The sequence below is a fragment of the Bactrocera dorsalis genome, chromosome 2 (assembly GCF_023373825.1).
Source record: "Bactrocera dorsalis isolate Fly_Bdor chromosome 2, ASM2337382v1, whole genome shotgun sequence".
Classification (NCBI taxonomy): Eukaryota; Metazoa; Arthropoda; class Insecta; order Diptera; family Tephritidae; genus Bactrocera; species Bactrocera dorsalis.
In genome coordinates, this window is record NC_064304.1 from 40,843,276 (window position 1) to 40,865,815 (window position 22,540).

At 34.8% G+C, this 22,540-nt stretch overlaps 1 protein-coding gene across 1 annotated transcript in view; it reads left to right on the forward strand.

Annotated features, from left to right (window-relative positions):
* Positions 1-510: 510 nt before the first annotated feature.
* LOC105224608 (protein kibra) overlaps positions 511-22,540 on the forward strand; it is a 57,099-nt gene continuing 35,069 nt past the window's right edge. Inside the window, exon 1 of the mRNA XM_011202752.4 lies at positions 511-3,460. Within this exon, the coding sequence (XP_011201054.2) occupies positions 3,234-3,460 (227 nt within the window). The 5' untranslated portion in view covers positions 511-3,233. The remainder of the gene's footprint in view (positions 3,461-22,540) is intronic.

A 22,540-nucleotide genomic window follows, 5' to 3' on the forward strand; every position in this document is an offset into this window, starting at 1 on the left:
AATTTTCAGATCGGATTACTATAGCATATAGCTTCCATACAAACTGGATACATTAGTTACTAAAAGAAATGCACCTGTGAAGGGTATATTAGCTTCGATACAGCCGAAGTTAACGTTTTGTCTTGTTTTAAGAAAATGTTTACTGAGGTAATTTTTCTTTTCTGAAAACCCTTGAATTATATATAAAAAATAATACTGTTGCTGAAAGAATGTAAATAAGCAATGGAATGAGGTACAGAACATCATGGTAACATCCAAAAAAATAATATATCAATCTACCAAGCACCGACTTTTTCCAATTTTTTTGACTTTAAAACCTTTAATTAACAAACTCATGCATGACCCTATCGCACTTTTACCTTTTTTGAAAGTATTAAAACAGTTTTTAACCAATGTGGCAACGCAAAATTTTATTTTGATTACTTGCGCGCTCACTCACCACTATCGCAAGTGCAAATACTCACTACCACACTCAAAGAGGCCTGCTCCAGCTAAACGCAACGGAATTCGTTGCCTCCATAGCAAATGGGCACGATCAATGCGATCACACCGTGTTCGTAGCTCGTAATATAAACGACTCGTGTTTCGTTGCGGAAAGTGCTCGCGGACTTGAGCAACAACAAAAAAAAATATAGATATCTGTAAGATACAACAATACGAAGGGAGTTATAGATATGAGAAGAAAGTGAAAGAAATAACATAAATACAGTTTAGTTTAGAAATTTAACCAACAAGTGAACTGCAGAAAAATATAAAGCAGAAACAACAAAGTTGTGTACAAAATAAAAACGCCAATAATTTCTAACTAAAAGTCGTACCAAAACAGTGAATTCGAAATAAATATTGAGTAAGCGCAGTAAAAATAAAATTGTTTCGCAAAAACCACCCAAAAGTGTATACAAATCAACAGTAAATCGAAATTGGAAAATTAAAAAAAAAAATAAATGAATAAAATTGTAATCATTTGTATAAAGCGCACATCAAAAATTATATACAACTGTTAAAGAAAAATACCAGAGCAACAGGAATTTGCCCTCCACCAAATAGACAGCACCGCGAGAAAACGTACCGACCAGCGCACAATTGACTGCATACACACCTACACACACACACTCACACATACACATTTTTGAAATGAAAAAATAATAAATAATTAATTTTTTATGGAATGGAATGCAGCAAGAGAGATAGCGCTAGCTGCCGACGCCTGGGGGCCGTGCGCGTAAACGAGACGCCGACAAGTTGGAGCAGCGCACGAATTCAATTTTGAAACGATCCAACAGTGTACAGCGAACATCGTCGTATAATAAGCAGCAACGCTAAGCACACGCGCGCGCAGTGGGGAAGCACGAAAGTATGGTGTCCATGTATGCCTACGTTTGTGTGTTTATATGAGAGAGTGAGAGACGCTCAACGTCTGTTGTAGCAGCGCGCGTTCATAGTGCGGCAAAGTGACGTGAAATCGACGCGATCAACGTGGAGCGCGACCAACAACTGACTAACCGACTGCGTTAGTGTGTAAGCACATTTCATATTGAGCGCGGTGTAGCAACGCGCAGAGCGCGCCACCAAAACAACGCCCCAACCGCCCGCGCCTACCACACATACACACACAGCCGCACATGCTTGTCTGCTCAATCGCCACCAAACAACCAAGAGCAGCCACCAACAGCAGTCAGCGCCGAGCAGTCACCGCGGCCAAGTTACATACGTACAGCTATCTAGCAGCCAGTCAGCTATAGCTAGCTAGCGCGCTAACGCCCGCAACGCGATCGAACTGCTTGTACATACACACGCACGAACTATAGCAAGTAGCGCGTACGCGCCTTTACTCTGATTAGTATCGTTTGGAGCGAGCGCGTCGTGTACAAGGTGAGGAATTTTTGTGCGCGTCTCACGTACTTAAATAAATTAATATATTTATCTAGTGTGCCGTACATATTTATATGTATGCGTTGTGTTTTGATTATGTAGCGCTGTGTATCTAATGGATGGTGTGTTACATTTGCAATTTGCATAGCTACCATACATACATATACATATAAATATATATATATACAAGTGTACATAGCATCTAGCGATACGCGCGTGTCTTGAGTGAACGAAAAATAAATATATAATTTTGTTATAATAACGCAATGTCGTAAATCACAAGTGAATTGAGTGTAAAGATCGCTTAGAAAAATTTGTTTTAAATAGTTTGCAAACAACTGTGCTGAATTGCAAATAATTGGAAGTAAAGTGCGCCAGCCAGCCATTATAAAGTGAAAACAGTGCAAGCGTACAAGCGAAAATCGTGAAAATTAATTGAAAGTTTGTGAAAAAATAGTGATATACCGCATAAAAAACATATAGCGCGCCGTTGCCGCCCCACAACTTAATTGCCCATTCATCAAATAGCATACCGCGCCGCGCAGCACGCTGATTAGCGCTCGCGATTGCAAATTGCAGTAGCGCAACAGCAACGCCCCAGAAGCAACAGCAAACACACGCGCTCACATAAACACTGTACATTTCACCGAGCTGTATGTGCCGCGTCTCTAGCGCTGCCCTACATCTGCACGTAAATACCACTTGCAGCCAGTAGTTATGCGCCAGCGCGCGTTTGCGTCTGCCAACAACCGATAAAATAGATAACAGCCAGTGCAAGCAAAAAGACAAACAACAGCGAAATTATTAGCGCGGCGAATATGTTGTCGCCAGCGCCAAGCCAAACGCCAGCACAAACACCAAAAGCAACAACAGTAAACGCGTTCACAACGTCATCACCACAGTCGTTGCCATCAACGTCAGCGCGCGCATTGCTGTTGTGCTAGTCTACGGCGCTGTCGTAAATTGCCTGCATTTGACAGTCATATTCGTTAATAACGCCAGCAATAGCAACCACTAGCAACAACAAGCGCAGCGGTAACGCGCTTAGTGACAATTTCAGACAGCATTTGCAACAAAAATAAGCGCTTTCAAGCCAAGCGAACAACAACAAGTTATTAGCAACAAAATTTTGCGCGCAACAAACGCCTTTTGGCTTCGCCGCTTTTTTGTTGTTGTTGCTGCTGCATATACATTACCACATTTATAGTTAAAGTGACGCCTCGCACCAGGTTGCATACACCAACAGCCACAGCTTAGTGGTGGAGGCGCGCAGAACCGCTTCAGCAGCCGGTGCCACCGTTTTTCTTGGCAATCATAAAAATTTACTCGTCGACAACGTGCAGGAATTTCAAATTGAAATTATGCCAAAACAACAGCCACAATACCACCACCACCACCATCTCCAACAACAACAACAGCAACACCAACAGCAACAGCACATTCACCATCAGCAGCACAATCACACGACGACACATCATGGCGAGTATCCGCTGCCAGATGGTTGGGACATCGCCACCGATTTCGATGGGAAAACCTACTACATCGATCATAATACGAAGAAGACAACGTGGCTGGATCCGCGCGATCGGTATGTAGCCAAATTGACACCAAAAGTAAACACATACAAACACATGTGTATATAAGTGTAGTTGTATACATATATGCTTAATTGCATAAAATCACTTGCGCCGTGAGCTAGACACCAGAAAATTCACAACCTATACATACATACACATATGTTTGTATATATGTATGTACATAATCGAGTTTATTTGCGATTTTGCGAAACTAGTTACATACAGACAGATATATATTTATATACGTACATATTTATTCTATATATATTTATCTATTTCTTGCGTGATTTTTTGTCTAAAGTATTTTTTACAACAATTTAATCATATAATATTTTTCGCATATTTATGGTTTTTCAAAAAATCATTAAATAGTTCGAGATATTTACACCATTCGAAAAGTTTCCATACTCTTTTGTCTACTCAAAGCTTGTTAATCTATTTTCCGTCATTAGCTGTTAGGTCTACGCAAGTTTTTGTGACAATCGTACGATCATTCTTATTATGGTTTTAGCAAGAAAAGCAGACGATCCTGCTGAATTATTACTCAGCACCGAACTGAACTGTATTTTATTGGAGTAACATTTGCACACTACTCTTATTTTTGCACTGAAAGCTTCTGACGTCAGCTCTCGCTTTCATTTATAAAACATTTGACTTTACTCAGTTAATGACCGAGTTCTCGTAAATTTAACTGCTGATCGTGGAAAAACTTTCGAAAGGTTTTGTCATTGATTGTATTTTTAAAATTATACTTAAAGAACTTGCATCCAATTCGTAATAAAACCGCAGATTTTTGCAGTCATTATGCCAACATAGCAAGTCGTTGAAGTCAGAAATTATAATCATCTTCGGTGCTATACCTATCTACACTGTTTGAAATTTACTCCCTTACTAAAATCTTGAATGAACCTAGCGCAGTACGTGAATATTAAAGTGCTGTAACTTGAGTGTGTTTCGTCTCCGTTTGAATTCAGTGAGGTTGGTATATGTGGGTTGTTTGTTCGATTCACTACTTTACAAAATTTAGCATAAGAAAAACACTTCACACTTCATCTTGGATAAGTATAAATGTTCTGTTTCTAGACAGATAATAGTTAAAAGAATCAAACAAAATGTCTCAGCAAAGTTGCTCTAATAGTAGACTGTATCATAGTACGCAAATTTCGACACAATAAGAGAGCAATTATAGGCAATTGGTTTGAAACTTCGATATTAAAGACGGTCGAAAGATCGTTGAAGACATGCCTCATTCTGGACGACCTTCGACCGCTTCAACTGAGTAAAATATTAAAAAAGTTAAGTCTAGTATGATCCGCTATTTTTTACGCTATTGAGCTTAAGAGGGTATTCTAGTCTAGAAATCAAATTTTGGGCAGTTCTTTGAATTTTATTGAAAAAAAAACCAAAAAATATTTTTACTATCCATTTTTTATGGTGTTTTTATTGATACCTTAAGAACACAGAAAAAAAATTAAAAAAAAAATATTAAAAATTAAAATAATTTGAGGGGGGCGGAGAGACAGGTGTAAAAAAAAAATCCCGCTTCCTGGCGACCTTGATCCTGACTCTCCTGGTGGTCTGAAAAAAAAATCAAAAGAAATTCTTAATCAGTAAGGATGTTGTTATAGTCCCTACTACAGAGGATATGTTCTTAAGGGTCTATCTTTAAATATATGCAAAAAATCTATTTTTTCAAAATTCTGGAGTAGAATACCCCCTTAAATTAAAAAAATCTAGTCAATCTCTTCAAAACTTCGTTGTTACGCCTTTAAGCTTTGATTTTTACTCGACTTTAGTACGTCCTGCCGCAAAAGAATGTCAAACTGTCAACGTCCCTGCAGCACCTTTAATTTACACTTGTTTGTAGATTTGGTGTTAAAAAATTTCGAAATATGTTTTGAAAAAAATATTCCTTCGCATGAGCGTGTGAAAATATGTAAATATAAATATTTATGAAACTGTTAAGCAACTCATACACATGTTGCATATATGGATTTATGAGGCAATTTAAATTTCTACAATGAGGCTATACATATGTACTTGTATGTATGTAGTGTCAGCAAATATGCATGTAAAAAGTGCCCGTCTTTCCACTTTGCAGCAACGCTTAAATGGAAAAAATATTTCGCAAGTGTGCGCACTTTCAACACAGAAGTGTTATGTACAAAATATTAAAAAGTTTTTTTTTCTTTTATGAAAATCGGAAGCAACTCGAGCGCACGCACAATTTATATAACACACACGCAACTTTACGCTTTACATACATACAATATATATATGTATGTATAGTCTAGTTTCATATTCACATGCTGGCAGCGGAGAAAATCGCTTTAGCCAGTGCGTGCACACGATTTAAAAGTAACAACACATAGCACAAATATTCGCAATTGTTTATAATTAACTTGCGCACATACCTGTACACATATGTATATGGTTATATATAAACTTATTTATGTACAAATTTGTTGCGTACGCGCGCTTGTTGCAAAATGCGTACAGCTGTGTGCGTGTGACCAGCATTTCATGCGCACCAATGGCGTTAGATGAGGCACCGTTAGTTGCGTTTAGAAAAAATTCCAAAAATATGTTATAAAAACATTTTTTCTTAATGCCACTGCTGCGTTGCTATGCGTTTACTCAGCTCATTTGCAACTGCTGCGTGTGTATATAGTAGTTGTTGTTGCTAATTACATAGTATGTGCGCACACTGTTTTTCAATTTTCAGTTTTCGCGATTTTCTCGCAAAATTTTTCTCCACTTGTTTGCCGCTCTATCGCATACATATCCACAATAATCTGTGTGCGACCGCCACACGCGTGTGCTCATTGCCTGCAACAACTGTTCAAAATTGCTTGTACTTGTTGTACTGTTGCTTGTTGTTGCTGTAAATGCCTCCACACGAATCCACATTCGAGTTCAACTATACTTGGACTCTTAATCATCGCATTGGAATGTTTTGCTTAATTCTCTTCTTCTTGCGAGTTGTCGGCTTTTTGGTTGTTGTTGTTATTTTTTCCTTTTTCCATTTATTTATTATTTCTGTTTTCGTTTTCGTTTACGTTTTGGCTTCATTTCATTTTCATTTATTTCAACTTTTCCAACATGTTGTTCGCCGTAAAAGCAGACACTCACACATACGCGTGACTAATGCGCGTGTATGCGTGTGTGCAATCACAGAGCACACACTTCTTCAAGCCGACATTTGACTTTAAATACAACATATGTATGTATATATGTACATCAGAAAATACAATTTTATATGAATATACATATTAGTTTGAAAATTTGTAACCCCATACAAGTTTGTAGACATTCCACAACCAACACACACAAAGTCACTCAAATGCACACACACACACAAATGCACATGCACTAAAACTGCCGCACCGCCTAAACGCTCGTCTGTCTTGTCTGCCAAACAGCCTACGAGTTTTCTTCGGCAAATAAATCGAAATCGCTTTTTGGCTGCGCTCTTCACGCCTCTCCGGCTGCTACCGCTGCATGTGTGTGTTGGTGTATGCGCTGTGTTGTTCGTGGAAACAGCAGTACTTGTAAATAGATTGGAATGTGCACTCATGCATTGAAAAATTTTAGTTTTTGGAATTCAGAATTTTTCCGCTGCTCGCTTTTAGCGCACTTTCATGTAGAGTTCAAAGAGGGTTAAAGCAAAAATTAAAATGAAGCGGAATTTTTTTTTCTCTTTAAGCGTTTGAATATAATTGTCGCTTAATTAAGTATGAAGTATGCATTTATAGGTAATTTGTAGCCCCATTTGGATGTAGAGAAACTTAGTTAACTAAATGCTAGGACATATTCTAGAAAGGTATGACTTATGGTTAAAACAAGGAGCTTATGTTAGCGCATGAAACATAAAAAACGCTTACCAATTTATGTCAATATTCATTAAAATTAATTTTGGTTGATTCTTTGGAACATATGTTTTGCATGCAAATAGTTGGAAACTAATTATTAAGAAATTTGTAAATGGGTTATTTGATTTTCAAAATATTTGCATTTACAAACCAACTTTTTCGGTTAAATTTTTTTTTTATTTTAACACTATGCTTTATATTATATTTAGCCATGGAAATCGTAAATATTTTTTTAACTCGTAGTACTTAACTTTTTTCATTAAAAACAAAAATTGACATGGTTCTTTTGCTGAAGTTTCTGAATTTGTCAGCTTTTATATGGAATTTTTAAAAATAGTTCGTTAATTTATGCCACAAGAAAAGTAACTGTACAGCTTCTATTATATTTTGTGGTAGCTTTCAAATTTTACACATGGTATAAAAATATCATTTTTTTTTTTAATTTTGATTAAGCACGCATACATTTCTTTTACCATAGACGTTAATTGTTGTACAAAATAAAAACACATTTTTACTGCTTTAGAAATTATTTGTTCAACAAAATATAGTTAAATTTATGTATACTGTACAATAGACCCTAGGTCGCGGTGCAATCCTCATTCATTTATCTGTGTACACTATTAAGCATGCGTGCTTCAAACTCATTAAGAATAATTTTACTAAAATACTCCTTCAAATTAAAAATCGCTTTTTAAGAATAAAATCTGCTAAAAGACTCTTTCAAAAATCGAGAAATGCTTAATATGACAACTCTATTTCGCTATACTTGAGAGACAATACTCAAACAGCAACAAGACAATAGTACTACCAGTTCAGAAACAAAGAACTATTCAAATGAAGGTAGTTTTTACATAGCGAAGGCAAGCTCTGCTGGAGGATTATTAAATTCTGATTAAAAGCAATATTATTTATATAAATGAAACATTTTGCTTAGTGGAAAAAATTACTATTTCTAAGTTGAGCTCAACTTAGTTTTCCAAAGACGTGATAAACTTTTAATACTGATGTTGGAGATCCATAAATTTATCAAAAGTTGAAAAAAAGATTTTCAATTTATGTTTTTTTATGTTGATTAATAAGCAAAAATCACAGTCACTAATGATAAATATTATAAAATATTTCCTGAAAAGCTTTATAAAATGAAATCTTTGAATATGAAACACTGAAACTTCTTAGTTAAACAAAAAAGTGTGGAATGAGCGCTTACTCACTGACCGTTGCTGAAAGATTTTTTGAGAAAAAATGCGCCTATATAATATATATGTATATATATTTACGAGTATGTATGTATATATAAACAAATGCAGGTACAAACATCTGTTTGTATACTTAATCTCGAAACGCGAGAGAAAGCAAATAGATAAGCGCACACTTTCAGTTTTATTCACTAATTACACACTTGAGTGAGTAATTCTTCATTTTCACACCTCAAACACACTTTGGACACACTTTCGATCACGATACGTACATATGTATATAAGTACATACATAAGTACAAGTGTATAAAAACGCAGCCATCAATATTGTGGCCTTTGTATTTGTCATAATGCAGCGTATTCTATCTATGTACAATCAATTTCACTTGAATCTTTGAAAAATATAATAAATTTTGAAGCTTATGCGATCAATAATAAAAGTTATTCCCCCAACGAAAATCATGATTGCTCGCATTTTGTTTGTTTACTGTGTGCCTTTCAGTGTGTTAATTGACACTCATAGCATAACTAAACTGCTTTCAGGCATAGCTAGCGCAACAAAAGCAGAAAGCACAATAAAATCAGCAAATAATAACATTAAATTAGACGCCCAGCTGCAATGGCAGACCAAACAATGCAGACGTCTATATTATCAGCACGCTATATACATACTTGTATATGTATATATAGTATATGCTATATATGTCAAATGCTGAGCGCATAGTTTAACTTTTTTCGTGCATTATCGCCCTTGTACGGCAATCAATCGTGTTTAATCGTAGGCAGTGTCGGCCATTGTCGTCTAGCGAGATTGTTGATAACGGCTTTGCGGTTCACTGTTGTTGCTAATTGGCATTTGTCAATTGTGCGCGACTTTATTGATCGTCGAAAATGCCATAAAAATTCCTTAGGCATTTATAACGCTGACGAACAACAAAACAAGAATACAAAAATAAAAAATTAACGAATAAAAAAATACAACAATAAAAAGTTAATAAAGAGTGAATTATTTTATTTATTTGCTTATCTGCGATAATCACATGCAAACTTGAGAAGTGCTTGTGTGTGTTGTAGTTTGTAATACGAACTCACATTTGCCGCGCTTCAGGTTCGCCGGTGCGTATGAGTGTCACTATCGTTTTTGTGTAGATCGCCGGGCTTTGTTCACGGCTGCGTTTAAAGTTTCATTTTTATTGCTTTACGAATTTATATAAATTTGCCAGCGTACATTTCTCAACTTCTTACGCGGCTGTGCATATTCTCCATATTTATTTGCAGTTTAGTTTTCGCAAAATATTTAATGAAGTTGCTTTACGTATTTCATATTGCATTGATATTTAGCGGAGGAAAAAAGCACTGCATATGTATTTATATATTTTCAAGAGGTTCGTATAAATAAAAATTTAAGTGAGCATTTGCCTTAAATTCGAGCACTCACTGCAGCTAGCCGGCGAGACTGTCTCAGCTTTCGCTGACGCAGTCAATTTGAAATAATTTTTTTTTTTTTTGCTTTTTCATATTTTTGCACACAAGTGGCATTGTGAGTTTTTAGAAAATAAATTATTTTTCAAATTAAAAAAAATATATATATACATATGTAAGTATATAAAAATGGATATTAAATAAAAATTTATAAAGTTAGTGATTCTAATATTTCTTAACTGTGGATTTTAATATTAAAATTTTTAGCTCGAAATACTTGGAGTAAAAATATATTTAAATACATATGTATTTCCTCAAGACAATTTGCATTACAGCAATAAATGACGCCAATTGTTGACGCTGTAACCAATGATATATACTTTTTGTAATATATTTATATTATTATTTGTCTTTTTCTGCCATTTTACTCAAATGTTGACGTTTATTTCCTCCTAATTAAATGATGATATAACATTTGCTAAATATGTAGAAAAAAAATTATATTCATTTAAAATATGCAGCTGTATGTGACGTTAATTGTTTCGTGTACGTGTATAAGTAAATTTACAAATATTTTATGTCTCCGCCAGTGGACTGACGTGCAATTTGTTGCCATTTCTGCTTTTGCCTTCCATTCACAGTCGTCTCTCTTTCATTATTTATTGTTTTTTTTTATTCATTGACATTTCGATGGCAAAATATTTGCACGACATATTTGTATTATCTGTGACTGGCGTTAAGCGTTATTGAAAATTATGAAAAACAGCAATAACGTCATAAAAAAAAATAAAAAAATGTAAATTTAAATAAAAGTATACTAAATTATTTTCATGTAAATACTAAACCAGCGGTTGTTAGCTCGGCTATAATCGGCTATAATCGCGTAAGCGGTGTCTACGCCAATTAAGAAGAAGAAATACTAAACCAAAAATTAAATGAATTCGAGTAGAATGAAAAATAAATAAAAAAGTAATAATTAAAATAAAATAAAATGCTATAAAATTAAATTTAATTAAAAGATATATAAATACTGTATATACATATATAAATATATAAATTGAATAATATTTATTTACATTTCAAAAAAAATATATAAAACAAAATGAATTAAAGTATAAGGAAGTAAAACAAATTCAAATTATTTAATGTGAAATTCAATAAAATGTTAAAATAATATTAAATTAAATTAAACAAGAAAAAAATAATATCAACGAAAAAAAGTAATAAAAAATGTTTAATAATAAAAATAAATATTAAAATGAAATAAACAATAAAACAATTTTTAAGGTAATAGAATAAAATAAAATAATGTAAAATGAAATAAAATAAGATGAAAGGAAATAATATCAAATTAATTGAAATGAAATAAATTTAAAAAAAATAATAATATTATAAAAAATATATAGATATACATATATAGAATAAATAGGAAAAATAGTAATGTAAAAGATTTATTATAGCATATATATTAAATTAATGTATCCCAACAAATTTACATGAATGCAACTAAGTATACACCAAACACATCTACCTACACATATTCCTATAACTATCTAATCTTATATGCTTTCACGCGCATTTTAATACAAGCCACATAAGAACATGAGAGTATTCTTTCGCAAACACAAACATACACTATGTGGCAATAGGGTGATTTTTTAAAAAAAAAAGGCTGCGTCTTAGGTGGTCCATTCGGAACAACTTTTTCGAGCATTTAATAGCCCGATTCTTCGGAAATGTTGTCCTTATTTCTGTAGACTTTAGACTTGACGTAGCCCCACAAAAAATTGATTTGCAAGCGTTGCTCGTTAGTAAGTCTATTCATGATGAAATGTCAAAGCATACTGAGCATCTTTCTCTTTGACACCATGTCTGAAATCCCACGTGATCTGTCAAATACTAATGCATGAAAATCCTAACCTCAAAAAAATCACCCGTTACATATTTGCACATATAAGTGCGTATCTGCAGCTACTTTCATATCAACGTCGAACGGATGCATTGCTCCCGCCGCGACGATGCTGATTGCCACACAAAGCAGCGCAAAGCAACGTGGCACTTACAGTTGATATTGGCAAGTTCTTATTACAGTCGCTGTTGCACCACTTTATCGCTGCTCCATTTCTTATCCATATTACGATTGTTGTAGTTGTTGCATACAACTTCTTTATTTGTATTTTCCCCCTCACTGCCAGCATAGAACATAGCACAAAGTGTAATGGCGAAATGACCTAAAGTGCAATTGAAATTGTAATAAACACACAAACACATATGCGCGCCCATAAATCGCTAGCAGCAGTAGAAAAAGGGAGCCAAAAAGGAAATGCAAGCTAGCGAAAAAGGAAAAAAGCGAATACGCGAGTAGCTGCTGTGCTTCAATTAAACAAACTTGCATTCAAGCAAGTCTACAATTGCAACTGTGGCAATTCAATGCAGTCTTGCTGCATTTACAATTTTATACTTACTCACATACACATACACACATGCTTATGTACATACGTAGCAATACAAATGCTTATACATGTATTTAGGTATGTATGTGTGTATGTATGTATACGAGTCTTCATGTGAGCATGTGAAAAACGAGCAGATCTACAGGAAAGCTTTAGCGATACATACATACATACATATGTATGTGTGCGTATGTGCCTTTGTCAGTGCATACTTGGTGGGAAATGGTATCCGAAAGCCTGAGAATATGACGGTGCATTCGGCGTAGAGTATCACTTGTGGCTCATATCACTAAGTCTCGGCAAATAATGGCTTTACTAGTTTGAACTGGTTCGCGGATAAAACGCTGCGAGTAGCGATTGCCGCAAATATTTTGCCAGCAAACAGTTGTTAGCATATTGAAACATACTTTGTGCAAATAGTATCATATGTAATGTATATACTATGTGTGATTCGAAATGTATTTGAATAGCTATGCAGGCGAGTGCTTCTTTTTATAGTATGTATATACATAAGTAAATAGTTAAAGGAAATTGATTTGGTCTGAATTTGTATTTTTTTATATTGGAACGTCTTTATATACTTGCAATAGTCACTAAGTTTTCGAGATATCGATGTGAAATTTTGCATACGCCTTTTTCTTTTCACGAAGCTGCGCACTTAAAAGAATTGCCATTGTCGATACACTGTAGCATATGTCTGCCAAACAAACTGAACAATAAAAATCGAGTTCTTGTATAACTTTTTTATTTAATGAGATATATTTACGAAATTTAGCATACATTATTTTCTTAGTCAATGCTGAAATATCTGAAGAAATTTACCCGATCGGCTTATTATAGCATATAGCTGCCATACAAACTGAACAATCAGAATCAAGTTCTTGTATGAAAACTTCTTTATTTCTCTAAGGCTTCGTTTTAACGATAATTTTTATATTACTTTTGATCATAGCTTCCTTCGATCATATTTTATTACATGTTCAATTTTTAATAATTTCCAAGGCTTAAAAGTGTATAAAACTTATCTTCCATTTCCACAGTCTCAGTTAACATTCGATAAATTGAAAAAACTTTTATTGTTTCTTCAATATATCTTGTATCTATAAATTTATATAAAAAATTAAGTAAATTCATATGTATACCATATATACATATGTATGTATATATGTTTATGAAATAAATTTTCCATTTTCATCTCGTTACAAAGACTTTGCAGTTTTTCTCGTGGCATTTGCGACTGCTGCGGCTCAATTGCAAAGCAAAAGGCACACATGCGCAAATACATAAATACAAATATATGTATATTATCTATATGTAAAGTGAAGAACATATGCATGTATGTACAGGGTAGGCCATTTAAAGTTGATCCATCTGGCAACGCTGTAACTTTTAACAGCGCTGACAAATCGGCTAATGTCATACCGCGTTAGAAGCGTCATTCGAAGACAATTTATACCATGGAACAGTACACTCCAAAAGAACGCGCTGAAATTGTTCAGCTTTATATTCAAAATAACTTTTCAATTGTGTTAACTCAACGTGCGTTTCGCAAAAAAAATAAAGTGAAAAGTGCTCCAGTTAAGAACACAATTAAGTCTTTATACGCAAAATTTGTGAACACCGGTAATCTCAGTAATGCCAGTCATGCATCCAGACAACGCACAAGACGTTCTGATGAAAATATCGAAGCTGTACGAGCCAGTATTGAGGAGACTCCATCGACATCGAGTTATCGCCGCTCTCAGGAATTAGACATCTCTCGCACCACTCTCCGACGCATAATTCATAAAGATTTGAAGATGTTTCCATATAAAATTCAAATGGCACAAAAACTAAACCCAGCTGATTATCCGCGACGCCTTAATTTTGGCAAATGGGCCATCGAAATGGCTGAAAACGAACTTGACTTTTGGCGAAAACTCATCATGTCAGACGAGGCACATTTCTCGTTGAATGGAGGCGTAAACAAGCAAAATTGCCGATTTTATGCCACCGAAAATCCTCAATTAATTGAAGAACAGCCTCTTTACGACCAAAAAGTAACAGTTTGGTGCGGTGTTTGCGCGAATATGATCATCGGACCGTATTTTTTCGAAGACGATGATGGAGCCACGACAACAGTCAATGGTGAGCGTTATCGAGCCATGATAACGGATTTTGTGATACCCATTATTCGCGAAAATGACATGGATAACTTCTGGTTTCAACAGGACGGGGCTACATGCCATACAGCTCGACCAACAATCAATTTATTGCGACCATTTTTCCCCGGGCGATTGATATCGAAAAATGGTGATGTCGACTGGCCACCGAGATCACCAGATTTGACGCCACCAGACTTTTATTTGTGGGGTTATTTGAAATCCAAGGTATACGCTAATAAGCCAAAGACCTTAGCTCAACTGAAAGCCAACATTCGACGTGAAACAGCCGCCATATCATCCGAAACATTGGCCAAAGTCATGGAAAATGTCGAAAAAGAGTGCATTTAGCTGTCAAAGCTAAAGGTGCCCATTTACGCGATCTAATTTTTAAATATTAGCTGAAACAAATCCCCTTGGACCATAATAAATTATTTTTGAAATGAACAAAAAACATTGTTTTCTTTTGTTCTTTTTTTTTAGAAAGAAATGGGTCAACTTTAAATGGCCTACCCTGTACTACTGCACACTTTCATATGCGCTACATTAGTCGTGTGAGCAGCCGACTATACTCGTAGTAGGAAGACCCAGCAGGAAATGTTCTAATTGTGGGTTTAAGCGGAAAAAAGGCGGCCACGGTTACTCAAGGCGAAGTCAATTAATTGAGCGCTTCTAAGAAATTACCAGTAGTGAAGGCATTTTGGTTGATTTAACCACAAACAGATATAAATATATAAGTAAATTTTATAAACATGTGTTCATCACAATGCTTGGAGATTTCTCAATAAGAATATATATGTACATGCATATATGTTTGTTTTGATGGGTAGCCACTTTATGCGATTTTATTGCGTAGGATTTCTGTTTGCAAATTTTTAAGAATTTCTCTCCCACACCGGCAGATGTGATAGTAAGTAGCTATAGAATATCTATATGTATATAATTTATGCGAATATGCGGCAATCAATTTTATTTTGAATATTTTCATAAGTTTGCTACTACTTTTGCAAAAAAAAAAAAAATAAATATATATATATATTCACTCAGAGTCCATAAATTTTTATATTCCATGTAAATATTTAAAAATGCTTACAGACTCTCTCATTTTCGTACACTTGTCTAGCTGCCACACTTTGTTATACTCGCTTGTGTATGCTTGCCACTCGCCATTTTACTCAGTTGCGAAAAATCTCCACGTGGCAATCGGCAAATCGGAGTCTAGCAAAATTTTCCGCCAACTAGCCGGAGAGATACATATGTATGTATGTATGCATGTGTACAGCAAACGGGGGCATTCATATATTTGCTTAAAAGTCTGCTAGCGCGTGGCATTTTTGACTCAAACAGTCACACAAACAAAGCTGTGATTGAGTGTTAGAGTTTATTTAAAGAAAAAAGCATGCCTTTGGGTATGTTAAAACACTCAAAATTAAACATACACACAGTTACTTATCGACATGCTTGCACTCATATCGTCGTTGCATTTGTTGTAAGCACTTGTTGCATGCTTTTATAATGTGTGTATGTATGTATATGTGTATACACATATGCATAGTCATTGTCGACTGACGGAAAACCTGTAATTTTCCATTTACTTTTTTTCCAAAATTTTGATTTTCCTCTCTGAATTGTTTCGCTCTTGCGCTCTCTTTCGGCGGCATGTGGACACTCATTTATTTAGAACATAAAAGTTGATGCCAAATTGTTTAAAAATATTCAAATATTTGCGAATAGTTTGGTCTTCAAGATGAAGAAATTTATGGAGAAAAATTACAGACATAAACACATGTACATTTACAAGCTGCTTTCCAAGTTAAACAGAACAAATGTTTTTTTCGGCAAAATCAATTTATTTTATTCAAAATAGTCTCCTTCTGCTTCAATACAGCTTTTTGCACGGTCCAAAAGCATGTCGAACGAGCGTTTGGACAGTATGGCCGCCAGTATGCAAGCCTTTTGAATGGCCTCTAAGTCTGCATAACGCTCTCCTTTCATGGAAAAATACATTTTTTCGAAAAGGAATAAGTTGCACGGTGCCATATCAGGTGAATACGGGAAGTTGTTAATGGTTAAAATGTGATTTTTGGTCAAGTAATCGGCCACAAGCGTCGATCGAATGTTGGATTCTGAGCAATTTTTGGTCGTCAGTCAATTTGTGCGGAACAAACCGTGCACACACCTTTCGTAAGCCCAAATGTTCAGTCAAAATGCGATAAATCGATGTTTTGGAGATATTCAATTCCATTTCCATGAATTTCAATGATGATTTCGTTTGATTTTTGATAAATTCACGCACAGTTTCGATGGAATTTCCGATGATCACGGATTTTGATTGGCCCACATGTTGATCGTCATTTATGTCCTCACGATCGCTTTGAAAACGTTGCAACCACTCGTGTACTCTGCTACGGGATACGCAATCATCGTCATAAACTGGTTTCATCTATTGAAACGTTTCGGTAAAAGTTTTACCAATTTTAAAACAAAATGTTGGCTCTTTGTTCGAAGCTCATTTTCGCACCGATAGCACAAACATACTGACACTTAAAACGCAATAACTTCACTTCCAATCAATGAAATGTTATGAAATTCTCACTGGAAAATCAATAAAAATAGCAGATTCTAACGCATTGGTCGACATATAGATGGCGCTACCAGGGGTGCTAGATTCGAAAAGTCCTGCTTACTTTGGCAAACACCGTGTATATAGATTTCTTGTAGTTTTGATAAAAATTTTACTATTGCGACATAAAATTGTGTTATAAAAAATAATTTTGTAAAAACAAAATATTTACAATAGTGATAACGCTTAATAATTAATTTAAAAAAAAAAATAAAAAAATATATAAAAAATAATTTTGTAAAATAAATCCTTTTTTGCAGAAAAAAAAATTCCGCAAAAATTATTCCATACAAAATTTAGTTTTCATACAACTTAATTTGTCTTAACTTTTATCGGAGCCTACTTTTTCCAAAAATTGCTTATTTCAAAGTCTACCAAAATTTTGTTCTGAGATTGCAGCTCGAAAGTACTATATTTTTTGTCAACAAGTAGAATTGACTTTCAAAAAAATATAAAATCGTTTGTACATTAGTCGTAATTAATTGCAGCAAAATCAATTAAAACTAGTAATAATTATATATTTCCATTTTTAGCAACCAGTACACAAACTTATTAGGTCAAAACTTTAAGCACTCTATTCACCAGAAAACCGTTTTGCCAATTATTATTCAGCGAATTTCCAAGAATCTATGCAAATTATTTATTTATCTAAGGCCGGTGTGAATTTTTACACATAGAGGTATGTGTGTAGGTGTCCAAATAATTCTTGATAGCCGCACATTCCTTCGATTGAATGTTATTTCACAATTTAATCTATTTGTTTACACACGCATAAACCCACACACACACTTAAACAAATTTTACAGACACCAACAAGGCGTGTGAATGGCTGCTGCTATTACTTTATAGCGCCAAAAATCCCCCACATTAAAATTCCTGCGCAACATTGTGGCTACAATAAGCCAAAGGAATTTAGTTATTTGTGAAAGAAAGCAAGCAATAAATGCTTTATAAATGGGTAAAACTGCACTGGAATAGAAAAAGATAAACCCAAAAGCTCATAAAAGAAAACTACAGCAATAATAACAAAAGTTAATGCCACAGGAATGCCATAAATCGAAAGAATTTCGGTTTTTATCAGCGCGTTTTCATTGAACTTGCTGCCATATTTCCGCTGGCCCAATGTATTCAAATGCCTTTTCGTTAATATTTATAAGTGTCTTATCACTTAATTGTTGAGTCGTGTGTGTGTGTGGGTGAATGAGTGCTTTAGTGCCGACCATCCATAACGGCAAGCCAATAAATAAAAAAATGAAGAATTCCGCTTAAAAGCCATGAAGAATTTCAGCTATAAAATAATATTTTCGTAAGTTAAGCAGCTGGATGCAAGCAAATAACGAAATTCCAAAAAATATATGTCTGTATACTTTTACTTGAAATTCTGCTGCACACCGCTGTAAAGTATGCTTCGTCAGCACATACATATTTATATACATATATGTACGTACATATGTATATGCGAGGAGACATTAGTGGCAGAGCAAAATATTTCTGAAAACACATGGCAATAAATTATCGAAAAGAATATGTCTGCTACCGATTGCGGTGAGTCTGCTGTCATTACAAACACATACAAACATATGTATAAATACACCTACATACGTATAACAGTGCTTTCGTGCGTATGCGCAAATAAATTGTGGGCTTCTTGGCTGCAGTCAAGACGCTCAACTGACCGCAGAGAGACAAGTGAAAGAGGCTTTTGCTGACCTGCCAGACACACAGACTGCAGTAAGATGAGTGTGCCGCACGCTAGATGACACATGCAAATGCGACAGTCATACACACACATACATGCTTATGCATATACAAAAATATATATATGCTTATATTCATACATATACATATATGTACATATGTATGTAGGTCTCTACACACTTAACAAATTGACGACTTATGTGTGTGTGTGTGTGTGTGTGGCGTGGTGCAGCACAATTTGTGGAATGGAAGACAAAGCGAAAATGACATCAATAAATCGCATGCAAAAATCATTTAAAAAATATTTCAAAACTAAATGTGCAAAACGAAAAACAAAACTTAAATAAAAAAAAAAACAACAACTCAGCGAGCGAATGAGTGAAAATTAAAGTGGCAGCATGTCAGGCAACCGCCATTCATTTTGCATTACAAAGAAATTGCAACAAGTAACGTGTTGCAAGTTGCCTTTTCAGTGTTTTGATTGCAGCTGTTGATGTTAGCGCTGCGCTGATGGCAACAGTCAGCCAGCACATAGCTGTATATAAGCAACAACAACCAAATTCAGCACTTAAGACAGCAAATGCAACGGTGGCATGCTACAGCGCGGCAACAGCAATTTGCTGCCGCTTTTGTTTTGCATTTTTACGTTTCCCCTTTTGGATTTTATTTTATTTTTTGTTTTTTTTTTTGTATTTTGCTTCTTCGTATTTTTGGCTTCGTTGCTGGCATTTTTATGGCATGATGTTGCCACAATGGAATGCAGCTGCAGCGGTATATCGAGACAAAATGGCATTTAGTAAGAAAATGAAAAAAAGGAAAAAATTTACTCTGCGACAGTGCTTATGTGTTACCATGAAGTGACTCAATTCGACTTAAGTTAAAACATATTTTTGATTTCTGTTGGAAAAAGGGGATAATCCATTGTCTAGAGAGTTTTCAATTCAAAAATTCAAAAATGAAAACTGTTTGTGATATCAAGCATAAATCGGCCCACACTAATGCAATTTCACGTTCGATATTCGTACAGAGTTCATCAATCGTCTCTGGGTTGTTGGCATAGACTTGACGTAGTCCCACAGAAAATAGTCTAATGGCGTCAAATCGTGAGATAACACGTTCACCAAACTTGGTTTTCGATAAGTCGATTGTGTCATATGCTGTGTGACTTGTGGCGCCGTCCTGTTGGAACTACTCATTGTCCAAGTCCACATCATCCAATTCGGGCCAAAAATATTCGCCGGCCCATAAACCGCACCAAAACGTAACCGTTTTCGGAATGCAATGATGACTCATGGAGTACGTGTGGATTGCGGTCCCTATTGGCCTACTTTTGTAGCGTCCCCATTGAAAACCCTTTTACATACAAACTAAGCGACCAAAATCAAGTTGTTGAATGAAAAACTTTTTTATTTGGAAAGATATCTTCATGAAACTCGTCAGAGATTATTGTCCAAAGTAACGTCAAAATATATCAACATTATATCAAATAGCTCCCATGGAAACTAAACGCTTAAAATCAAGTTCTTGTCTGGGCACTTTTTTATTTGTGCAATTCAGCCACATCCCCTCGCTTTACTCTTCATGGCGTATATTATATTTCCTTTAAATTGTGCTATTTTATTGTCCTTTCCAATGGTTTTCTTTCTACTTTATTTTTGCTTTTCATTTTTCATATTTTTAAAAGCTTCTCCTATATAAATTTTTTTGTTTTAAGATACATCAAAATTATTTTTTACATTTATTTCCTATTTTTTAAGATTATTTTAAATACATATCCAGATTATTTTTTTTTATCAAAAAAGTCGAAATAAAATTATTCTTTAAAGAAATTTTTGCCACTTCAAAAAAAAAATATCAATAGAAAATCGGAAAGCCGCACTGCGTCGAAATATGTCTGAAGTATGTGATTGAAAAAACTTGAATATATATTTTTGCGAATATGTTTGCATGTTGCTTAAGCCACCGCCTAGTTGAACTCGGCGCTCAACTCAATTCGCTGCTAATCTTGCCCGCCATATCGCCGAGCGGAGCTTATGGATTTACAGCAATTGATTGCGGCACGCAGGCGCGGTTACAGTGACCACCCCGCCGATCGCCACCCGCCACTACTATCGCTGACTGACACACACTTATACACATCTATATAGTTGTCTAGTTATGTTTGGTCAAGCCGGGCTTTGACTGACCACAAATCTTATGCGGACGTGCACATATGCAGAGAGCCATGGCCGAGAATGTGAATGACTCGATTATGCGCGTTTACTATAAGCATAAATAACGCTATGTGCATAAATTACATACATACATATATATTGCCATACATATATATGCATAGGACATACTATGCGAATGTGTTTGTATGTATGCGTATTTATGAAGCACTCTACATATGCTGCTATCAGCGCTTATAAGCATTAATGCTGCACTTAAGTATGTGCTATGAGTATTGTATGTACATATATATATGTGTGTGTGTGCGTGTGGTATGCAAGTTCTAGTAGTGTTTGGCTGAGTGCTTCGACGGTGGACAATGCACAATAGCCACAAGAGTGCGACGGCCAGCGAAAAACATCGCTTTATTCTTGCAGTTGTTGTTGTTATGGTGGTTTTTCTGCTGTTTGCCCACAGAAAACTTAATTTTCTGCTCACGTTTGCTGGAAAAAATGCCAAAAGTATGACAGCAGAGTTATTATAAATCGATACTCAAGACAAGCGTTATTTTTCATAAGCTGAACGCGTTGCGATATTGCTTACATTGTTGTAGTCGTTGTTGAGTGGCCATATACGGTTGGTATAGTGTGTGTGGTGTTATGTGGTTTGCCCTTACCAAAGAATGTATGCTTGAGCAATAATTTTTTAGTGTTAAAAGAGGCTCAAGTGACAATGAAATATGACAGTTTCCAAATTGAAGTTATGAGTATTTCGAAATCGCCATACATTTTAATTACTTGTGTTGAAAGCTGCTCAATGTTGTAATATTAAATATGATACTAATATTTATGTATATACAAATGTATATTTTTTATTTTATTTTAGAATTTCTAGTTAATATTTAATGCTTTTTTTTAACTATTTTTGGTTTGTATTTTTTGTATTTCTTCTTTTTTCGTTCTTAACATCTAATTTGTATTAAAAATTTGCTAAACAAGAATTTAAACTAAGCGGAACTGGTCGGTAACTAGTTGAGTTCTAGTCGGAAATTACAGACTTAACGCATTGAACATTTATTTAGTGCCTATATTTGAATGTAAGTAAAATTTAGTCACTGGCAAGCGCCGGACCAGTTGGTAACTAGACTCGAACTAGTCAATAACTAGTTTAGGATTACTATGAAAACAGTTTCTCAACCATAAGCCGATTTAATTACAAATATTGAATTTCAATTTAATCTGGTTATTAACTAGGTTAGGTCCAGTTAGTAACTAGTTAACGTTCAGTCTGTAATTAACTTAGGAGTAGCTTTAAAATAGTTTCTCAACGCACTGAAAACCTATTTAGTGCCTATTTCGAATTTAAATTCAAAATTGGGGATTTTAAATTTATTTTTAAATTTTAAAAGCAACTAAAGTTTACATGATTCTAATACAAAATCTGAAATTTATATGTCACAAAAAAAAGTTTTTTTACACACGTGTTCCCAACTTCACTTTTTAAAAAATCTTTGAAAATTTTTTAAAATTACCATT